The 22,262-nt window shown below is 44.9% G+C and overlaps 2 protein-coding genes across 5 annotated transcripts in view; one reads left to right on the plus strand and one right to left on the minus strand.

The window, feature by feature from the left end:
• The first annotated feature begins 239 nt into the window (after window positions 1–239).
• Window positions 240–13,356, plus strand: SGPP2 (sphingosine-1-phosphate phosphatase 2). The gene is made up of 3 exons (XM_026073073.1): window positions 240–419; window positions 2,800–2,889; window positions 9,054–13,356. The coding sequence occupies exons 1-3, from the start codon at window positions 246–248 to the stop codon at window positions 9,597–9,599; spliced, it is 810 nt and encodes a 269-aa protein (XP_025928858.1). The 5' UTR covers window positions 240–245; the 3' UTR covers window positions 9,600–13,356.
• A 2,977-nt stretch (window positions 13,357–16,333) lies between these two features.
• The window catches only part of FARSB (phenylalanyl-tRNA synthetase subunit beta), a 41,895-nt gene continuing 35,966 nt past the window's right edge, over window positions 16,334–22,262 (minus strand). For 3 of the 4 annotated variants that reach the window (XM_026073066.1, XM_026073072.1, XM_026073071.1), the window contains exon 17: window positions 16,334–17,017. In XM_026073066.1, coding sequence (XP_025928851.1) covers window positions 16,866–17,017 — 152 coding nt within the window. In that variant the 3' untranslated portion in view covers window positions 16,334–16,865. The remainder of the gene's footprint in view (window positions 17,018–22,262) is intronic. The other variant, XM_026073068.1, reaches the window with a different exon arrangement.

The following is a 22,262-nucleotide window of genomic DNA, read 5'->3' on the forward strand; positions in this document are numbered from 1 at the left end:
GTCGTATCTCTTCGGTGAAACCTCCTTTTGGTCCCAGATCCGATCGAGTTACAACACTGTGCTGTAAAGCTGCTGCTTCCTTCACTGCCCGGGATAATGGAAAAACCTTTAATAATTCAGGGGATAAACTCTGTCCTCGGAGTGGCAGATTTGGCAGCAAAAAGCTCAGAAGCAGAGAGGTCTCCTGGGTGGGCCGAGCGGGAGTCCCCTGCGCTGACTGTTGGGTCCTCTCTCTGCAGATAGTGATGTACATTGGCCAGGTCTCCAAGGACATCCTGAAGTGGCCCCGGCCCCTCTCGCCGCCCGTGGTGAAGCTGGAGAGGAGGACGGATGCAGAATACGGGATGCCGTCCACCCATGCCATGGCAGCTACTGCCATCTCCTTCTCCTTTCTGATTGCAACCATGAACCAGTACAAGGTAAGGGGTTAAAAAAAAAAAAAAAAAAGCATTTGGCTACTTCCCCTAAACTGCAGAAAACACTAACAAATCCGAAGTTGTTGCCACTTGTGGAGGAGCTCCCTGTATTTCCACAGGCATATGCTTTTCCCTGTGGTTATCCATAGTTGGCAGAGAGTAGATTCAAAAAGAAATTTAGTGGAAATGTCGCTTCTGTAGCACAAAACCAGCTCAGGGTGGCTGGTGGGTGTGCTACCACGTCAAGGCTTGGGAGCTCGCTGTGTGACCGCCTGCTGCCTGCGCGGTGGGGCCTGGGGGGAGCCCTGGTGCCGTCGCGGAGGATCCCTGCGCGAGCGTTGGGGTGCCTGCGTGCTGTCTGTGGAAGCACGCCCGGCTCCGTGTTGGGAAACGCCAGCTCCCCCGGAAACCGAAGGAGCTGCGTGTCACTTCATGCGCTGGGTGAGGCAGGAAAAGTGTCCTTGGAAATCTCCTTGCATCGGACTAACAGCACCTGCACACTTTGTTTTGCAGACAAGTAGCGTCAGTTCCACTGCGCTGTTGCTGTGGGCTGCTTGGGGAGATCTCATAATTATTTCCCCCAAACCTTCAGCCTTTTGTCTCCTGGATCTTGCAGACTCCTTCTCCATGATGACTACTTTTATTTAATTTTATGAATCCTAACATGTATTTCTTGTATCCTAGCAATAATAACTTCCTGGCTGCATCATACTGAAATGTTTCTCCACCTTCCCCAGTGTGTTTCAGCCAAGCCCATGTAACCAAGGGGGCCTTGGTCTGACTGGTGCTTCTCAGTGTCTGAGCGTCCCTGCTTGTCCTCTCTGGGACACGCTGGGTAGTTCCAGCATAAGAGCAGGAACAAAGTGCAACCACCCATTTGGTAAAAGTTATGGGGCTGTAAATASTGGAGATGGACTCCAGTTTTTGTTTAGAAGAGGATATGGTGGYTTTATATAACTCTGGTTATAAGAAGTGAGAACCTTGACACTGAGGTCTCTGAACCTGCTTCTAAGTAGATCAGATCTGAGGAAAAATCCCATCCCTAGCCTCTCCTGAAGGCTGCGTTGTCTTTCTAGCCGTGCGCTGTTCAGAAGGTGGCAGTGCCTCGACGGACCTGCCCAAAGGACCTGGTTAGTGGTACTTTCTCCCTCTTCTTAGGCGATAGCTGACAGTGGGACATGTAGCTCTTCGCAGGCAGTCTCACACTCGTTGGAAACTGCCATGAAACAGTAAAGCTGCTGTAAAATAATTAAATGATTTAATTGCTTCTATTAAGAAGGAAAAATCCACCAGTACATTATGCTGCCGTCTTCCAGAGCTGCCCTAGTAATCGATTACTGACCTGGACTAGCTCCCAGCCTGCCTGCTGAAGAGGGGATAAAGCAGATGTAAATACTCTGAAGGCTTAGAAAAGTGAGGAAAAAATAGTGTTTTATGAATTGGGAGTGACATCTGTAGACAGGGTCTGAGCTATCTTTGTCAGGGGCTAGAATATGCCAGAGGGAAGGGATCAGAAGTGAGTTGTTATGCTTAAGAGAGCTGCAGAAGAGTTTTTGCCCTGACCTATAGCCACTGTGGTCATCTATTCAGTCAGGAGACTCTCAGGAGTCTGTGTGTCAAATTGGGTGAATTTATTGCATTTTTCTATATTTGGTTTTGTTTTATTTTTCAGAAAAACGTCCTTTGCAGACTAAAATGAGTCCTCCAAACTCATCTTCAGCGGAGCCCTAAGACAGGAGTTGAATGAGTGGATTAAGTGCTAATGCTTTACCAAATGTGATTTTTTTTTTTTCCTTTTTAAATGCTGATTTTTTTCAACACTTGCTTCCATGTTAGTGGGCAACTTGGAGAGGGAATTATGTGAAAACAGCTTCCTAAGAAGATTATTAATCCTTAAATGTGACAGGAAAGAGTGGTCCTGACTGCTCTAGTAACTGGATCATCGCTTCAGCCTAGACATTGATTTTCCCTCTCGCCCTGCTGCTTGAGAACTATTGATCAGGTCGGACTCCAGTATTACGTTTCCCTCCCGGGCGATTGGAGGCAGCAGTTCAACCTTGGTGGTCGCTCGTATGATGTGCTCTGCCTTTCTCCCTTCTGTAAGGTCTTCGCTGGCATTTAGCGCCAGGTCTGCTGGATTTTGCAGACGGATGCCAAGGGGAACAGCTCTGTGAATGCCACGTATTGCCCAGGCTTCTCGCGCCCAGACCGGACCCTGCGGAGCGGGGCAGGCTGTCCCCCACCGCGGGGGACCTTTCCCCAGGGTGGCAGATCGGCTGATGCTAGATCCTTAGGTCAGGGGGCTGTTCGGATACTTTATTCCAGATATGCACTGACGTTAAAGTGGATAACGGGGTAACGTGTGTGTTTTTTCTTTCCGCAGTACCCGTTTGAGCTGGGGCTGACGGGGGCGTTTGTGTTTTCCTCCCTGGTGTGCCTCAGCAGGCTCTACACGGGGATGCACACCGTGCTGGTAAGGAGCGCGGCCGCGGCCCCCGCCGCCCACCTCTCTGTGGTCTCGTTGTGCACGCTCGCGTGCGCAGCGCCGTTCCCCTTTCCTGCGCTTCAAATGATGTACGTCTTGCCTCCGCTGTGGCACTGCAGGAGTATATAAGTAATGCCACTAAATTTTAGGCTGTGCGTTCAAAGGCAGTGGGGAGGAAACCCCCAGGCTACTGCTATTTGAATCCGAAAGGGAATTATGTGTGCAATTAAGGAGCCCGCCAGCATGGGGGGTTTAAAAGCCAGGTGAGGGTGGTGTGGCATGTGAATCGTAGTCCCGTGTTTTGAAATTTTAATTGTAAAGAATGCACTTGAGCAACTTTACGCTGCTGTGTAGCTAAGCTCTTTGGGCAATAGTGTCAGTGCTGTCAGCAGGAAACCCTGCGGGCTGGGTCCGCCTGGGAGTGCCGCGGAGGAATAGCAGCTCCGTGAGTCATGCCGGCTACCAGCCACGGTAAGACTTGACAACTAGGCTGTCTTCTGGGGACTGAGGAGTAGCATGTTTCATATTACCATGCAGGGACGTGAGAGCTTAAAAAATTATTATGGCAAGCTTCGAGAAATATTAAACTGGCAGGAAACTCAAAGGACCTAGATGCACAAATGCTTCATCCAAAAATATTCATAAAATATCTGTGACTCTTTGTAGGATAAACTTGTAGGCCATGGTTGTTTAGAGAAATGATGTCCATCCTGCTTTAGGAGCAGATTTCAACATAACCTTGATTACAAAGTAGGTTCCTGACGAGAGGAACTGTTATTGATCTGTCGCATGTAGTTGTCAGAGGGGTGATCCGAGTCCCTGAGTAGGAACGCAGACTGCTAGCTGGCTCCATGTATTTGTTTGGTACACATTGTATGTTGGTTGCATAGGAGGAAACATTACGTCTTTCATTAAGTAATAATCATGTTTGCTCTAATAAGGAGACTTGATGAAATCAGAAAGAGAGCCCTTATGAGATTAAGGTTATCTATAAAATATGGCCTGACTTTCCCTTCCAGCCCTGGTGGGTCAAAACAATATCTTAAACCTAAGCTGGAGACATCCTTCCTTAACCAGTGACCTTAAGTCAATCAGTAAAAATTCTTAGCATATTTCCCTTGCTGTTCCATAATAATGAAAGACGCCTCTAAATTTAGATGGATTTTAGGGTAAAGAAGAAAAGGTCCTTTGTGCTTTTGACACCATAAAAAAAGGCTCTAAAATAAAAAAGCTCCTCAGTTTAGCTGTGAGAAATCCTGCCTGTCAGTAGGCCAAACAGGCTTCGCTCGGGTCTTCGCCTTGCGAGCGGCTCGCTGGCGGCGGGAGCGGGGAGAAGCGCTGGCACGGTCGCTGCCTTGCTGCTGTTGCCCCGTGCTGGGCATCGACTTTCCCCCTGCAATGAAGGATTCCCTGCAAATAACACGTGCTGCGGAGCCGCGCGCCCGTCCCAGCCGAGCCGTCGCCAAAACGGCCCTGCTGGGCCACCGATTCCTTCTCCCCGGTGTTTTGCCAAATTGACTTTTAACTAGGTTCTCAATAGAAAATGAATACAGAAAAGATATAATTATGTATTAAGTCATCATAATGTTTTTATTAAAGCGAATGAACAAGTGAAATGTATCCAGTGACTCCACGAATGTTTCCCAGTTCAGGAAGCAGCGAACAAGCGGCGAGGGCTGCAGCTCGGCATCGCTCGCGTTGCCCTCGCGTCACAGCGGCCTCAGGAGCGGGAGGGGGAGCAAGAAGGTTGCACCGTTTATAGCTAATTTAATGAAAACAACCTTCCTGCATGCCCTGGACATGAGCCTGCTCCATGTTCGTGGAGAAGTGGGCAGGAGGCAGGGCCTTCCCTTGCCTGTCAGATCCCAAATCATAGGGCCTGAAGAGCTGCCATGGGCGGATTGGGAGTTGTCAGGAAAAGGCAATGTAAAAATTTGGAGTCAAGTTTTGAAGCAGAGAATCTGTAATTTTAAAGAGACTGTTCTTAAGAAACGAAGAGCGATTGGAGACACTTGGACTAGGACTCTTTTTTTTCCCCCAGACATTTGTACTTTGAATATCCCTTCACACTCTGTCTTAAAACTTCGGCCTAATTTTTGGTCCCCGTCTCAGCAAGGTGAAGAATTTTTTCTCTCCAGCCATTGCTGGAGCATGTCTGAGTCATCTCATATTTGAAACGATGAATGACGGCATTCTTTTGAGTGCACAGTATCCCCAAAAGATACGAGAAATACCATGTAGGTCCTATTCAGGAGGACTCAATCAGCTGAGGGTGATCCTGAAAGCAAGGGGCAGGCGGGGAGGCTTTTATCCTTCTTTGACCCCTCAGGGCAGTGCCAGGAATTCCATAATGCACCAAACTAATGGATTTTGCATTAGCTGTCGCAGGAGCACTGGGTTCTCCCCTGGTCGTGACACACCGGCCCGGCTCCAGYGAGCGACGGGAGCTTAGGGAAGCAGACAGCCGCTCAAGAGCCACGTTTAATCTCGTGACAAGCCCACTAATATGGCAGCTCCCCATTTGCGCAGCCCCGGTTTAAAAGCAAAAATGTTCTGTGCTGGCCAGCACTGGGGGTAGGGTAGAAGGAGAAATCGAAAGGTCTTTTTTTTTTTTTTTTTTTTTTTTTTTTTAATGATAAATTCAATAGATTCAATAGGTTAGATTCAATCTTGATGCTTTTATTGCAAATTACGCTACTCTAAAGACAGAGGATTCGGTAGTGGGCACCCTGCTTATTTCTGTGCCGAATCTCAGGTTTTTTTAATAACACCATTAATCCTGAAACTGTCTTAAATATTATAAAGCTGATAAACAGCACACTGCCATCATTTTACGCTGTGTAGCAGTACAGTCTTCATAGGATGAAGCAGGGTGTCTCTCAAGAGTAGAAAGCCAACAATATGTTTCTGTTTAGAAGAGCGAGTATAGCATAACCCTATTTCTAAGTGAAACCATGAAGGGAATTCAGGCATTAAGTGACTACATACAAGACAGAGCAGGAAAACTCTTATTATTGCTTTGGTTGGAAATACCAGGGAATATCTTTGAATGCCACCATATTTGGGATGCCATTTGATGCTCCAGGGGTCTTTTATCAGTGTTTGAGATTCCAGCCTTCAGCATGAGTTTAATTGTAATGGGAAGAGTATAAAATGGTCTTGCCTTCAAAAAGCCAAACCGCATGGTTTTGCAATCCTAAAAAAAATCTACTGTAAAATCTTGTACCAAAAGTTCAGCACCAGAAATGCACCGATAGTGCTGCTGCCAGCTTTGGACCCTGCACGGACATGCCCAATTTTCCCGGGAAAAGTCCTAAAAGTAGCGTTTGCTGAACCACTGCTACTGCCCTGTGTACAAGCATAAGTCAGCGGTATTTTAAATTGCTCAAATCCTGTATCTAATATATCCCATGCAACTGGATATTTATGTCAATTGCTTTTATTCCTGTAGTACAGGAAAGTAACTTAAACTTGCAGCATTAGAAACCCAGTACTGGTTCATTCTTTAGGTAGCAAAGCAAATATCCTCCTTTCCAGTTAAAATAGATAGAAGTAAAGCCTCTTTTTTGCTTGCCAGGGTCGGCGAGGCTGGCAGGGCTGCATGGGGTGGGGGTGGGCCGGGGATGAGCGCAGGCCTGGCGCCACGGCAGATGGGCTTTGCAGTGGGGAAGAAGCCCCGTCTAGGGCTGACACGGCACTTGGGAGTGTCGAGCAACTCGGAGCATCCGAGCTCGGAAGTGGGTGGTTTTAAACTTTGCTGGGTAGCATTGCACCTTGAGCAAAAGCCATTCCTTCCCTAATTTAAAAATTCCTATATAATTGCAGGTTTGACTGGACGCTAATCTGTTTACACAGACAAATAGGCAAAGAATGTGCTTCCTGAGAATATTGAAAGTGTCTCCAGGAGAGGAAAAAAAATTAAGGTCCCTCTTCTAAATGTACAATACAAAGATTCCAGAAAAGCGTTTTTTCCTCACAAAAATCAAGCGGTCCTTCCTCTTCTGATAATCTGCTTAGGAAGTTTAATAGACGAGGAGCAAAAGTCATTAATTCTGCACTGCTAAACACCTTCTTAAAATACTGGTCTCTAGCTCACCACCTTTTCAGGGTTTTAGGAAAAATCAAGCCTCTGCCTGTGCATACCAGTATGCATTTTTCAAATTTGCATTCAAGCGTTTGGAGGGGAAAGACAAAATGAAACTAATCATCTGGCTAATCTAATTTGAAAATAATTCGTAATGTTGAACTAGTCCAATCCTTTCTGAACCAGTTTGCAGAAGCCAGCTCTGCTGCCTTGTGGAAACTGTGCTTCAGGCCCTGGCTGCCTCCTGGGGACTGTGGTCTTTTTGGAGGACTAAGCGTCACGTAACGCAGCACAGGTTTGCTTTTGCCCAGTCTCTCCTGATGCACTGTGGGGAGGGAGTTTAGAAAGTGATAAAAATGTTGAAACAGCTTGAAAGGTAGTGTTTGGAGTCAGCTTGGTAAATCTAAGTAAAGCATTTGGCTTGAGGGATGTTAATGTCTGATTAAATACTTTTGATAGGAACAGAAAAACACATGAACAGCTTTTCAGTTTCACTCCTTAATCACACGTGGAGGCGGTGTTGAGATGTCAGGACTTTTTTTTTTCCAATGTAAGGTGGACAGATAGTGGAGTGGGAAATGGAGATACRCAGTGGGGATGCGATTTCGGAGCATCAGCGCTGAGAGCGAACCCTGGCGCTGCTGTGTCCTGATGCGGTTACTTAAGCCGAGGTGTGCCTTTGGGTGTGAAGTGCTCATGTGATAACTGCTGTCAAAAAGTGGATTATTTTGGCGTTGTGAAATATTGACACCTAATGGTATTTACATTTTATACATCTGTAAACAACTTCAGGTATTTCCATGACTATCCTAATGCCAAGGATAAGGAAATAAGTGGAAATTTGTATTAGGAATATGCAAAATGGCTCTTTGAGTAGCTTAAAATTAAATGTGCTGTGAATCTATTGCCTGGAAGTTGTAAACATCTGAAGTTCAACCATATTTGAGTAATGCATTTACTAGAAAGTCATGAAATATTTCTGTTGTGAAGAAAAGTCCCCTCATTCCTGCCTAACTATACCTGAATCTCATAAATAATTCATTTTAGACTGTGACTAAGCATAAAAATAGTCAACTGCCATGACTTCATGAAAAAGATACAATCTGGAGAATAGGACATTTTCGTATGTGATTAACCATAGCTTTTGCAATCAATTTCATAAGAATACAAATTCTGCTGGTCCTGATGTCTAGAGAGGAGCACAGCGAAACTTCTTACATTGCTCTTTATGGGACTGCTGTTGGTGACATGCAGAAAGCTTTTGTTACGGGTTAGCTTTTGTCTCCTTTCCCAGTATTGCTGTTGACAACAATCAAGTTCTCAAAACAGCTTATTTGCCTCTGTTAATAAATTAGGTTTTAACTACTAATTTGCTTCAGGCACTTAACTACAAGCCAGACTTCAGACGCTTGGGCAACGAATTTCTTATTGATTTATTCTTGCCTAGAGGTGCTCCCTCTCACCACGGTAGTTTGGATCCATGGCATGCGCACCACATCTTGTGGCGCTGCGCTTGCCTTCCCTGGAGGTTGCGTTCCTGGATTGGGGTTTCCTTTGACAAAGAGCATCCTCCTCTTCATGCAAACGAAGCAAGCGATAATCCTATTGATATGAGGAAATTACTGGTAGGATTATGGGAGGAGGTGGGTTTGCATTAAGGTCTCTTACCTTAACACCATCCATGAGATAAAGTTGTGCAAAAGTCTTTTCCGTTGAAGTAATGTATGGATGGTACCCTTAAGACATGAAAGCATGTGAGGGGAAGAATCTTACTTGTACTGTTGTTTTTTTGGGGAAAAATATGAGTTGGTAGACATAATCACACGAACAAGGCCAAGATGAGGTTTACCCATTATCTATCTTTGTCTAGCATAACTTTAGGTTTCCACTGTTTAGTATATAGGGCCTTAGTGTTGCTCTGTGGACTAGAAAACATGGATAGGTGCTGAATTCAGAGAGTGCCTCTGCTGTTGTGCTCTTATGAATGCAGATATTGGTTCTTTATAATCATCTGAGGATTTCTGTTTGACAAAGGTTTAAAAAATTTTTGAAAACACTCTCTTTGCAGGACGTGATTGGCGGAGCGCTGATTTCGGCCGTGTTGCTGGTGCTCTTGTATCCCGCGTGGGACTTCATCGATCACCTGCTGTTAACGAGTCCCTTCTGTCCGCTGCTGTCCATAGCTGTGCCTCTTGCCCTGTGTTACAACTACCCCAAACTAGACTATTACAGCCCTACCAGGGCAGACACCACCACTATCTTAGGAGCAGGAGCCGGAGCGACTGTGGGATTTTGGTTGAATAACCAGTACGCAGCACCAGCTTACACCAGTGAAAATTTTCAGCTGGGGTTTCCTCTGATCACCGGTACGATACTCATGGTTGTGCTAGCCCGGTTCTTCGTGGGGATCTGTATTATTCTCCTGACGCGCCAGCTCATGAAAAACGTGGTCCTCGGCATGCTGTGCTATCGATACAAGTTTCCCATTGGGGATCTAGAAGCCAGGAGACGACTGGAAGTTGAGGTGCCCTATAAATTTATAACGTATTCTTCAGTTGGCTTCAGCGCTACAGTGATTGTGCCGCTACTGCATCAGTTATTAGGATTGATTTGAGCCCAGTTCCTTAAAAAAATAATTCCTGGCGCCACCATTTCAGAGATGCARTAAGTTGTTCCAGGCTGGTAACTTGACCGAGAAGCGTTTTGTGCCCTTCTGCACTGGCCTAAAATAGCTAATTGTGAAGATTCACGGGGATAGCTGTACGCAGATAACCCAGGGTTAGAAATCACGGACTCTGCTGTGGCCCCACGCTGAGACGTGACAAGCACAGGGTACGGAGCCGAGCTCGCTGCCGGCGAGGTCGCTGCCGGGGACGGCTGCGCTGGGGAGGACAGCGCGGCGCCCCGCAAAGAGCTGGTGATCACTGTACTTGTTGCTTGTCACACCGTCTCCTGACAGCACGGCCAGCCTTGGCGATGTCGGTGCGTACGGTTTTACCCATCGCAACTCTTTCTTTTTTTTTTTTTTTTTAAGAGAAGAAAGAAAAATCGAACCCAAAACATCTGAGTGATTTATGACAAATTTATCTAGAATACTGATGAGAAAACCTCCACCAGCAGACCCTTTACCCACGTACAATTTAACAGAGTTGTTACCGCAGTACGGAGGACTGTTGAGCTCTGATTTAGTCTCCCACCGAGAGGAACGGGGCGAAGCCTCACTCACCTGCCGGGCTCCTCTGACGATCAGTGTTCGTAAACTGCGGTATGGGAAATGCTGAGTGACTGTAATGTCAGTTCAGGTGACTATAATGTCTGGTGAGGATAAAATGCCATAATTTTCTGGTGCTACACAGCATTACAATTGGTCTTCCATGCGTCTTGCAATCCTGTGTATAAACTTGTAGAGTAGTAGTTCAGGAATGTTCCTAGGAGCGTCGCTGCTGTAACTTTCGGGCTGCTTATTTTAAAACTATATCTGCAATTGGACCATTGAGCTGTTGACAAATACAGCGGTGACTGTGGTCTGCTTGGCTAGGAAAAGAAAATGCAACATTTTCATATTACGACTGCAGAGCTTCAAGCATGGCCTGTGTGCCTTTTCCTGACAGAACAGGTAGTAAAATCAGCATTTTAAGCACATACATTGGTGTTCTTGGGCTACAAAAAAATTAACTTCAAGAATATAAAGGAGGTGCATTTCTACCAGTTGACTATTTGTATAAAATAAAATCAAGTTCAAAAAATTGAGCTGAAAGTTTTATCTGAATAGCTGTAGTCGTGCACCTGCGAGAGCAGTGTGATTTTAAAACAAGGTTAGTAATCTCCGTAAGAAATGCGAGCAGAAATGTTAAAAATGTGTAGATTTGCACAGGCCATGGTTAAACTGTTTTAAATTAGGGTGTGCGGACACGTCTGTCTCTGCACGTGAAGGCAGACAGCTTGAATGGATTTTGCAGCAGGACRCGTGCAGCCCGCGCGCGCCGGTGGGCGCTGGCCTCTGCCCCCGCAGCCGGCGGCAGCCCGCCTGGCTCGGGGCGCTCGGTCTCCCTCCTTCCCGCGCTCCGTAAACGCTGCGGTGCTCAGGGCTTAGCTTAAAAACCTTCCGGGAAGGGGGCCCTACGACGCGGAGCCGCAAGGCAGCGGCAGATCCGAAGCCCTGCGGAGGCACCGTATTGCAGCGAGCGGGACCGAAAGGGGGAAAACGTCGTGCGGCAGGTGGAGCCGCCGTTGCGCGGGGCGGAATGGGTCCGTCTCGGGCAAGGCACAGCGCGACGGGGGCAGGCGTGCGCTTTTACCTGCAGATTTCTGCTCTGAATYGCAGCTATTTTCTGCTATGAAAAATTTATAAATTCTATATAAGTGCTTGGATTTATGAAGTATGCGCACAAATATTTTTATCTTTTATAGTATTCACCTGCATGTGATTTATGCAGTACATGCARACTGTACTTCGTTCAGATTTTAAAATATACATCTTTTTCAAARTTTTGGTGTGTTTCTTTGTTCATTTTGTATCCTCTTGTAAATGATAGATAAAACGGGAGTGACTTGCAGTTCAGAAAGTTTCCCAACTGCAACAAATGAATAATCTCCTAATTTAGACTGGTGGTGTTTGATGTAGATGAAGACGGGGAATTGTTCTGGTGTGAAAGATCTGAGCAAGAACAGGAAAACCTGGGAGGACACTGTGCAAAGGGCACTGAAAGGCAATGAAAACCTTTTCAGTTCTAATTACTTGCCTCACGCTAGACAAGAAAATTGTTAATATTTGTCCTAGACACTGGAAATYCAGAAAAATCCTTCTTCCTTGTTTTGACCAGACTAAAAGCAATTAGATAGTTATTTTACTTAAACCTTGCTAACTAGCACCACTTTAAATCCCACCAACGATGTGTTGCTAAAGAGTTCCTGTTTGGCCTGAGTTGGTGATACAGATCAAGCCCCATTCCTGTTATAAAGAAAAGAGAGTAAAAATTGCAAGTATATCCCAGGACTAGCAGCAGCTTTATGTATATATAATCAAGCCACCTTCAGACCTTTTTTGAAAAAAAGTTAAAGATCACCCATCTAGTCACGCATAGTAAACAGGAAGGCACAAGTTACTGTGCCTTTAACGAAGGCAATGCTTGGGCATCTCGAATTGCCTTCACTTGCAATATCTACCTCCAATAATTGGTTAATTGGAAGCTAAATCTGATTTTAAATGAACATACGGAGCGATAGCATGYGCTCCCATAAACGGCAGAATGTATCGTGTTCAGCGAGGAGCCTAGCGAGGTTTCTTTTGAAGGGAGGCGCGCGGCTGTCGGTGCTGCTCCCTGCCGCAGCCGAGGGGGATGTGCTCAGATCGGCGCGATTGCCCCCGGCTCCCAGGCCTGCCCAGAGGCTTCCGGAGGTGCCAGCGCAGCGGCGGCCGAGACACGGGGCTGTGCTCGCAGGACGTGTTTGCAGCATGGTCCGGGGCATCCCTTTTAGCCGGTGCTCGGAGCAGCAATCGCCCTGTAGCCGCTGCTGCAGCAGGGCTGGCTGGAAGGGGCAGCTCCTCCGGCAAGGTAAGAAACGCTGCCTTTTCTATGTTTCATTAGCCTGAAGCACCAGGCCTTGCTTCAAACCAGTCTGTGTCTTTGTTATCAATGAAAATGCTCGTGGGCTCCATCCCTGCGGTTCACAGCAATTCAGTTGCCTCCATGTGTCCAGTGGTACTGTAGAAAATTAGATTTTTGCAGCTAGTTTGCTAATTGTTTTCTGCATCCTCAACACCACAGAGGCGTGAGCAGACTCCTCGTGAATACRCTTGCTCGTTTTTAGAAGTAAAGCACTGCTTCTGATGTGACCAGTGTAGGACACAGCTCAGGGACGTGGATGCATCAGCCTCGGTGGCACCRGGCTTTGGCTTCCTCTTGCCGCTGTCCTGCGTGACCTGCCCCGGGATTAGCGCRCTCCGTCCAGGCATTTCCTCAGCTGCAGGGACGGTGTCCAGAGGCGTTTCCGAGGCTCCCATCAGGGTGCTGTCAGGGGGAGCCGCAGGCTCCTCGTCCCTGGCTTGGCCCTGCCGCGAGGCTGCCCCCGGCYGAGGCGCTCACGCCACTGACGTGCTTTTGGGGCATGTGGGTGCAAATGGGCTTTTCCCGAGGACACTGACAGCGCGGCATCCTTGCGTGCTGTCCCCTGAGCAAAGCCGGCAGTGCTAAGCAGCCCCCAAGTTATTGCACCCCTCTGCCAGGATCAGAAACCAAACCAAAGCCGCGGCACTTGCCTGYTTTAGCTTTCTAGCAGTAACTTTGTCAGGCGACTGGTGTCCTAATCCTTCCAAGTTTCTGTGTAAAACTGCAAGTAAGCTTTCACACTGCTATTCTAGATGGAGGTTACTTGATCCAGGGGAAGAAAGAAAAACAGAAAAACATTGTTTTGAGTTTCATTTTTAAGCCTTCTACTGTCTGGTGCAAGTTAGGAAATGTGAGCACATCTCTGAACAGGGTGCAAGTGCGATTCAGCAGTGGGTGGAATCTCTCAAATTTACCAAAAAGAACAGGGAAAAAACCAAAAGACCCCCCCCCATAACCCTGGTTTATCACTACCGAAGTCCATTACTTACTCTGCGCGCGTGTGTGCTGGGGAGCCCTCTGCTCTCCCTGGAAGAAATGGAGCCCTGCCCGTGCCTGGCTGCAGAGCCAGTCCGCGTTGCGTGATGTCCCCTGCGTCACCCTGCTCATCTTCCTGCACGCTGGGGTAGGTTTCAAGGTCGCTGGCTGGTCAGAGGTGTCACATGAAGCTGAGGTGCCGGCTGCAGCCTCCCGGCAGCTGTGAGCATTACGCCTGATGGCTCAGTTTGTTGCTCAGCCTATTCCATAGTCACCTGCCAAACAGAACAATTTAAATCACAAGTAAACGTGCTACCAACCCAGACAGGGAATCAGTCTTAAGTGTTACCTGTATGTATTTACACACAACAGAGCGATTTGCAAGCACAAGATAAAACTGTAGTGGGGAGCTGGAGGTCAGATGGTCTCAATCTTTCTACTGTTCAGTATGGCACCTTTTCTCCAAAAGTATTTTTGAATCAGCACCAAAGAGCAGCAAGTATAAACCCAAAAGTCATGACCTGTATCCGGCTGAAACAAAACAATTTCCAGCAGTCGCCCAGACGGCACATTAGTACCAACTTCAGTCTTCCCACCAYCAGTGCTCCAGCTTGCTGTGCTTGTGTTCAGCTCCTGAATGATRGCACACTATCCACTACCAGCAGGACTAGGCTAAAAATAATTCTTAAGTTGGGATCACTAGTGAAAAATCTGATTTCTAAATCTTCCTTTAAAAATATTAAATGTTCAAAAGATGTTCAAAAGACACCACCATTGGCAGACAGTGGTTGCTTTCTATCAGAGAACATCACTAAACCAAAGGTCAAAGAAAAATAATAAAGACCACAGTGGCTTTCTCTAGCACTAAGATGTTATATTTGCACTAAGTGTTAGATGCCTTGATTACTGACTACAACTATGAGCAAACTGTATCAGATAATTGTTATTGGGCTAAGAAAGACGAAGTCCTGCAATAACTATGCTAGAATTGTATGAGTTTTCCCACTTGTCAAGATTCACAGAAAATCCTGAGCACAACACTATAGCAAAGCTTGAATTTCAGAGCTACAGCAGCCTTGCAGATGCTGCTGCTGATGCGTGTAGTCCTGAAAGTGTTCAGCAGCTCCGAAAGAGGCTTTTTAACCTTTCYGATGATTCTGCTCTTCCGCTTTAAGCAAGTAATGGTACTTCCTGGAATAGAGCTAATGTCCTGCTGTGAAGTACTTAGGTACTGACACACAAGCAAATGGTACGGAAAAGGGGAATGCCTGATCCCTAAAAGTCTTGTTGATGCATACCACTGCCGCTCAAGCCCGTAGTGCCAATCTAATCTGGTCTTTACACTCAAAGGACAGCAAATTCACAGGAGAATTGGGACACCCAAAGAGTCAGAAGATCTTGTGCAGAGAAATGTATTTAGTGCATGGAAATATGCTTGTACTCTGCTGAAATGCAAATCTGCCTTATTGTCATCCTAATCCCCATGCATGACACACTAATAAACAGGGTTTTTTTAATACTTACCATCTGTGTTACAGATTGCTTCCCACACTGTGAGCTTGCTTGGTTACAGTTGTATAGGCATCATGGAGAGATATATCCTGCAAGTGACAAGCTGGATAATCCCTTGGGAGGCTTTAAAATGCGAGTTGCAGTTTTCTCACTCTCTCTAGGCACTTGAGTCAGTTGTGCTACGTATGGCAGTATCTGTCTTCTCATTTCATGTCTGTCACGCAGAGATAACTAAAATCTACGCTTCCATCTGAGGGAACTGTAGGGTTTCCAGCTGGGTAACTCTAGTGCATTTTTCATACTAGATTAACACTTGCACCAAAAAGCCTTGCCTGCTGCCTTCCCACCTGTTAAGATTAATGACAGATCTACCATTTAAAAGCCATGATGGGTCCAGAGATAGGGGGCTGTGCAGACATGCAGTTCTTAAAACTATGATCTGATCTTATCACCACCATTGTACAATCTCTTCTTGTTTAGCTAGTAACTATAACATCCTTCTCCACCATCACCCAGTTGTCTAACCTTGGACTGTCCCCTCCGGGGATCCTAGAGGATCTGGCTCCCACAACAGAAATCAGCCACAGTGCATTGGCCTAATGTAAAATATTTACTAGTGTTAGCATGCAACATTAAAAATGGGTATRATACTGCAAATGAGCAATAGCCAACTTCATTAGAAACCCAATAAGGAGCTAGCTTAAAAGTACTGAGTTGGCCACCCACTCAGTTACATTACACCGAATGGATATACCAAGAATTGCTGTGTCTGGATGAAGGGTCTCAGTTTCCAAGCTAGCAGAAGCTCAATGGACCAAACCCTAGCTAGCATAACTGTTGACAAAAATCCACCCAGAGGAAAACCTGATCTGTGAGKGAGTCTCGTATATTGTCAGAAGCAAGACTGGCAGAGAGATAAAACTCTGCTGTGCTGTTGGGGTTAAGAAATCCTTTGGTAGGGCTATGCGAGTGCAGCAGGGAACACACAAACCTCTGCTGACAAACATCACAGCCTCACTCAGACAAAAGCTTTCATATTTTTCAGCGCCTCATGCAGAAGACCACTGGCATACGCTCTTAAATGCATTTCCCCACTTTGGTTTGAAGCTTCAAAACCACTAGGCTTACTTCAACCATGAAAAAATTTAATTTCCCTCATCCCCTCCCCCTTTGACTTTAGAATGATAAAGGATCAACAGTTATGTCTGGAGTAGGGAAGCAGATATTACACACATCTTGCTTACAAAATAGCTCTGGTTTTCATGAAACAAGTTTATTTTCCTCCCCCAGCCAATGATGAGCACATGACAACCGTACAGAATAAAAGCTCAACTCCTTAGTTCTGCTCACATTCACTCAACATTTGCTCTAATCAATTATCTTATTTCATGCAATAAGAAAAGAATGAGATTCCTGTTATGCAGCCATAATCGGTTACAGTATGAAGCTGTGTCTGTGGAACATTTCTGATTTTGAAAACTAATCATGTGCTCTGCCATTACATTTCTCTTGTAAAACACTGGGCTTTTACCCAACTTGTTTCTTTTTTCTCCCCCTTTAAAAACATTGACGGCGCAGTCTAGTCCTAGATACCACATTCTTACATTGCAGAAGCTAGCCTAACTGCAGTGTAAAAGGAACATATTTACCAAGGAGCCAGACTATGTTTTTCTAGTTTATTAAAACATAAAAGCATAAGCGGCTGTTCCCTGCAGAGAAAGACAAAAGAGCTGAGGGTGCTGCATGTGAAAGTGGCTATCTGTAGGAGGAAGAAAGTCCTGCCTTCACACGAAAGGCTCAATATTGATCTCTAGGGCAGAGCATGGCATGGTGAGCTCAAATTTGGTGATAACATCAGGGTGTAGGACTCCAAGTTTCCCAATGCTCTGACCTTTGGCAATGATCTCAGCACAGCGACCAGGAAAGAAAGCAGAGCCTGTAAAGAAAGTGAGAGAAAAATCAATATTTCTCCAGGCCAAAGAAGTCAGTAGGCATTTAACATGGAGAACAAAGCTCTCAGTATTAAACAGTTCTCTTTGCTAAGAATGGGCTCCCACTTTCTTGCATTAACAGTTGTCATGATTGATAGAGAACGAGGAAACACTTTGAGTTAAAAATAAAATGTGAAGCCCAAAGCATGGGCATTTTTCACACTCCAGTTGTTTTGTCAAAGGTTCTCTTGTAATAGAAATTAGTATAGATGAGTAAAGTCAGAGGGATACTGAAATTAAGAACKTTTGCAGGCTTTAAGTACTATTTAACTAACACCTGAATGTTTCCCACCTTTCTGTTTAGGGAAATAAAGCATCCTGTGATCTAAGGGGTAAGTAGGAATGTCACGCTTGATTACATGTCACATAATTAGAAACTTAACCTACATTCCTCATCTGCAGAAGAGCTTTAAAGCAGTTTCATATATACTGTAAAACTGAAACAATGAATGACCCAAAGAAAGCCCCAGATCATCTTCCTCTTACTTCAAACCGAGCCYCAAGTTTTTAAATGTTATTTGGGAGTTTTTTTTAAAAAAAAGTTGAACTGACCATGGAAGACAGAGGAGCCATGGGGACTTTTTCACTGAAAGCCTTTCCTGTCTGGGAACTTATCTCTGTGTGTGTGGAGGTTACACCAGCAACATGTTCGAGCTTTGATATAGCAGCCACAGTTGCTTTTTTGTTTGTTTTTTGTTTCTGTTCTGAAGTGAGTGGCATTTTTATCTGCTAGCCCTTCAAAAGATAAAACAAAACCCCAGAACCAGAAGCAGCAGCCTCCCCCTTCTGAGTCCACCTCTTTCAGAACGCGTGTGTCCACCCGGGAACAAAACCGAGCAAAAGCAGCTTCCCTTTCCTGTGCAGACAAGGAAAGGCTCCGGCTCTGTGCAGTCAGAAAGTTTTACTCTCCTTACAATCGTGATGGTTGCTAAACATTTTCTTCCAACTTCTCTAATAATGAGGTATATAGTACAAACATCTCCAGCACTCAGTAATGGGACAGAGACTAAAAGTGATACTCCTCAAGTATACTGCTACTGCTACATTTCATCCTATCAGCTCTAGGCAGATCCTATTTTAATCTAGCTCAAACTTAGTAAGATTTAGGATGTTTTGAATGCCTTTTCCTAGAGGAAAATCATGGAACACATATGTTCTGAGGCASGGAACGCTTCGTGGGGAAAAACAACCCCTCCCTTCTCTTTTTTTGGTCAGTTCCAGCATGATTAGAGTACTGTGATGCTCCAACAGAAATTGCATTAAACTGGAAGGAATGGGGTAAGCTTCTGCGGTCTAAGCTGAAATGCGAAGCTTATATTTTTTTGCTTCCTTCAATTATTTTCATCCTGAAAATGAGATGAGGCCTGGATGCCATCGAATTAAGGCACCCTGTTTGGGACCTCCAGCTAGCGGTGCTGCAGTGACTGCTGTGAACTGTCCCCTCAAGGGACAGAAGAGGATTAAAGAGGGCCGCTGAATCSTACAGATCCTCCTGTATCCCGAAAGCTGCCTTGGCTGTGTTTTTTTGTGGTACTGCCCTTGCACAGAGGGAGGATTCTTTACTAGCTTTCCACTCAGAAGTCTGACAAGTCAGGAGGGACAGTATCACAGAACTTCCCTTACCCCCTTGTCCTGCATCTTTTTCTCAATATCCTAAAATCTGACAAAGCATCTTCTACAAAAAGAGTGAATTATTGGGTGTGAGTCAGTTTGCATCAGTGCAGATAAGAAACATCCCTGCACTGTTTGCTTCTGTAACAGGATGAGGACAACTATAAGCTGAGGAGCTGCTTCGACGATTCAGCCTTTGGCCTGTTATCGACACTGCACTCAGCCCTTCAGCATGCTCTGGACAATGCAAAAGGATTGCAATAATTTCCTAAGGACAATCTACTCTCTGATGGCTCCAAATGCTATTAAAGACCTGGGACTGGATCAGCCCAGCACATTTTACTGCATTTACAGGGAGCTTTCTTAAAATGGCAACAGAAGGCCAAATTTAACCTCAAACCTCAGGAACATGTTCCTGATGCTCTGGACCACTAGTGGGCAAGCCCAGAGATACCTTCATTTTTAGCTCCTTAGTGGAAATAGTTCATTTAAGAACAATCTCCTGTCGGGTTTGTAGTCATAGCTTGCAGCTCCAAGAGCTGGAACACCAGTTAAGTCTCTTCATTGTCCAACTGGCTGGAAGTGCAAATTAACTCAAATGGGTACTTCAATTTTGGCAGTCTTATGAAATCTGATGGCATTGGTAAATGATCACAGTAACATAGCAGATGTTTTAAAAACTATTTTGAACGGGTATCTTTTAGATCATCCAGTTCAAATCTTAGCTATGAGTGCAAACCAACTACTTATATTGGACATACAAAAATAAAAATATCTAGACACTGAAATTTTGCTAACATGAATCTAGCCAAATAGACACTTTCCACTGCCAAACAGCAGTATTCAAAATAAGCGTTAAAATAAAACTTGACAAAACAAATTTAGAAAAGAAACGAATGCCGTACATACAGATCACACTGCAGATTATTGCTGAAAACATAACCTAAAGTACCCTTGTAGTTAGTGGTAAAAGTTTTCCTATTTGTGAATAAAGCTTGTATTGTACCATTCATGTGAGCAGGATACAGCGACATTCTTTTAGAAGCTTGAATGTAAACTTAAACTGGCACAAGAGCAAGAAGCAAGCAAACGTTAATGTTGTCATGGAATCCCACTATAAAATTATAGGGAAAAAGAAAATAGGGCTTCAACAATACGGTTAGTGAGAAAACTGAGAGCCTGAATTGTCTATTCTTTTGAGCTGCTTAGTGCGTAACCTGGGGAAAGTTACTTTATCCTCTGGCACATCCAGTTCCAAATATATCATGACTTAACTGTTTTTAACCTGGTTTTAGACCTCTCAGTGGAGGTTTAAAATAATACTGCATTGAGTCACTCTATTGCAAAAGCAGTTCTTATCACTGTATCCTTTTAACAACTATGTGTTTTTCCTCCCTGCAGTTTGAACTACAACGCTCAGGGAGTTAATACTGAGCCACAAGTTTCTCACAGAGGCTGATTCAACCACCGAGTGTAACAAGGGGCTGGCTATCTTCAGGAGCGCTCACTTCTCACTCCCATAGCAAGGGGTAGGCCTGGACAGTCATGACTGTGAAAAAGTTTGTGTGCATAAGATACCCCTCAGCTGGACTTCCTAACAGCAAGCTTGCTGAAGTAATTGGTGTCAGCACCAATTACTGGACTTCCTAGAAGRAGAGTACTACAGGCACCAAGGTTAGTCATCCAGCAGCCAAACCTTTCTGAGTATTTGTTTTAGTTCTAAAGCGGTGGCCTCTGAGGWGCTAGAAGTGACACGGTGACTACAGGTGCTACAGATGGCATGCTTCCTGTAAGAGCTAAAACACACTATGTAGGTAAAACAAGTTATGTTTTTTAGAATTTGGAAACAATTATTGCTACCTATATTTTTCCTTTTTTTAAGTTCGTAGGGATGATTTAAGTTTCTAGGAATGAAAAGAACAAATTATTGAAGGCAGTTTCCAAGATCGGCGCAGCTTCCCATAGAGCGAAAGAAACATTCAGTTTTAGGCACAAGAACTGCTCTGCTATCCAGGCGTCATCAGTCGTCAGGCTGCCGGTCAGAAGTTAGGTAGAACGGGGAGAGAGGTGGGGGGATTTGAAGCTGTACCAATCCTCACATCCAAAAGTACTGAATTTCCCTAGAAGGTAAACTTCATAAGTTCTCTAGCATTTAACTAAATTATGTATATTTATAATAAATTTTGAAAACTGTTGGCAATTCAACACATTATACTGGAAGCCATGAAACTGCTATGTGATAATGCTATCAGGTGAAATGCTAATTTAGCTAGAACCTGAACACTGATAGAAATTTATCCCTTCTTAACATGAACAGACCAAGGATTATGGTACAGCTTCATGATACGACTGCACTGAACTGGTGGCTTCCCACCAGCAAAAGGTGGGGGGCTCTCCACTCACTGCTCCTTAGCAGCTAATGCCAGGTAAATTGCATCACCTCACTAGTGAGGTGAATACTCCTCAAATACTCCAGAATACTCCTCAAAGCATTAACTTTTTGTAGGGTTACTTTTCTGCCCTTTTAGTGAGCTGAACTGGCTCACGGCATGCACAGATCTGTGCCAGAGCTGCTCAAGGTAGGTGATAGGAGAGYGTGGCTGGGAGAAGAGAGCAGAGCAGGCCAAGCTGCTGACTGAACTCAAGCCTGTACCATGAAACCATACATTCACTCCGGCTCTGACTATTCTGCTCCAGGCTACGCATTAGGCATTCAGCCATGTTTTCAGTCTTGTACGCAGCAATCAATGCTGGAAAATGACCATAATGTTATTTATCTTACTTTGAGGGTCCTTGCAGAGTGAATATGTAAACATATAATTGATTTCAAAGAGGAACACGTAGTTCCACAAAGTGCAGGAAACAGGACTCCCAATCACCTTTTCATCTTAGTTATGCTAACCCTGAAATGTTTCTTACTTCTCAGTGCAATCACTTGTCTGCATGGTATTTTGCAGACATGGCACTAACGTGGTATTATTTCATGACTGGAAGAAATCAGACAATAAGCAAATAGAAAAGAAAGAACCTGTTAAAAGCTTTAGGATCCGCATCTGTTCAACTAACGTCTGGTTCTTGCACCAAAGGAACGTAAGCTAAGGAATGGCCTTACAGATAATTTATGAAGTCTGGTTAATAACAAAACTGTTATTATGATAATTGCTGCACTAGGAAATGCTGCTAAGTTTATCCATGTTTGTCAAAATGGCCTCCAGACTGCATCTAGCAGACAGGGCATCTGGAGGCTTCCTAATCTTAGTAACTCTCCCTTTGACCAAATGTGTGGTAAGTGAAGGAGATTGGCTGAAGCCTGAAATTTGGTGTTTGTCCACATATCTCTGCAAAGGCACCAGAACTTGGAGTGAAGGTAAATTTCAGATAAAAAAACACAGATAYTGCAAGGAAACCACATAAAGAAACAGATAAAACTCAGAAGGACCAAAGATCACTGAGAAGAAAGAGGGAAAAAGAGATGCAAGCTTTTTGTAGCAGGGGGGAGTGATTTGACTGAGGGACCAACCAAGATTAGAAAAGGTGAGCTGAGCTGGAAGAACCTCACTATGCAGAGGACAAGTCAGG

The sequence above is a fragment of the Apteryx rowi genome, unplaced genomic scaffold (assembly GCF_003343035.1).
Source record: "Apteryx rowi isolate R43461 unplaced genomic scaffold, aptRow1 scaffold_36, whole genome shotgun sequence".
In the NCBI taxonomy this organism is placed as follows: domain Eukaryota; kingdom Metazoa; phylum Chordata; class Aves; order Apterygiformes; family Apterygidae; genus Apteryx; species Apteryx rowi.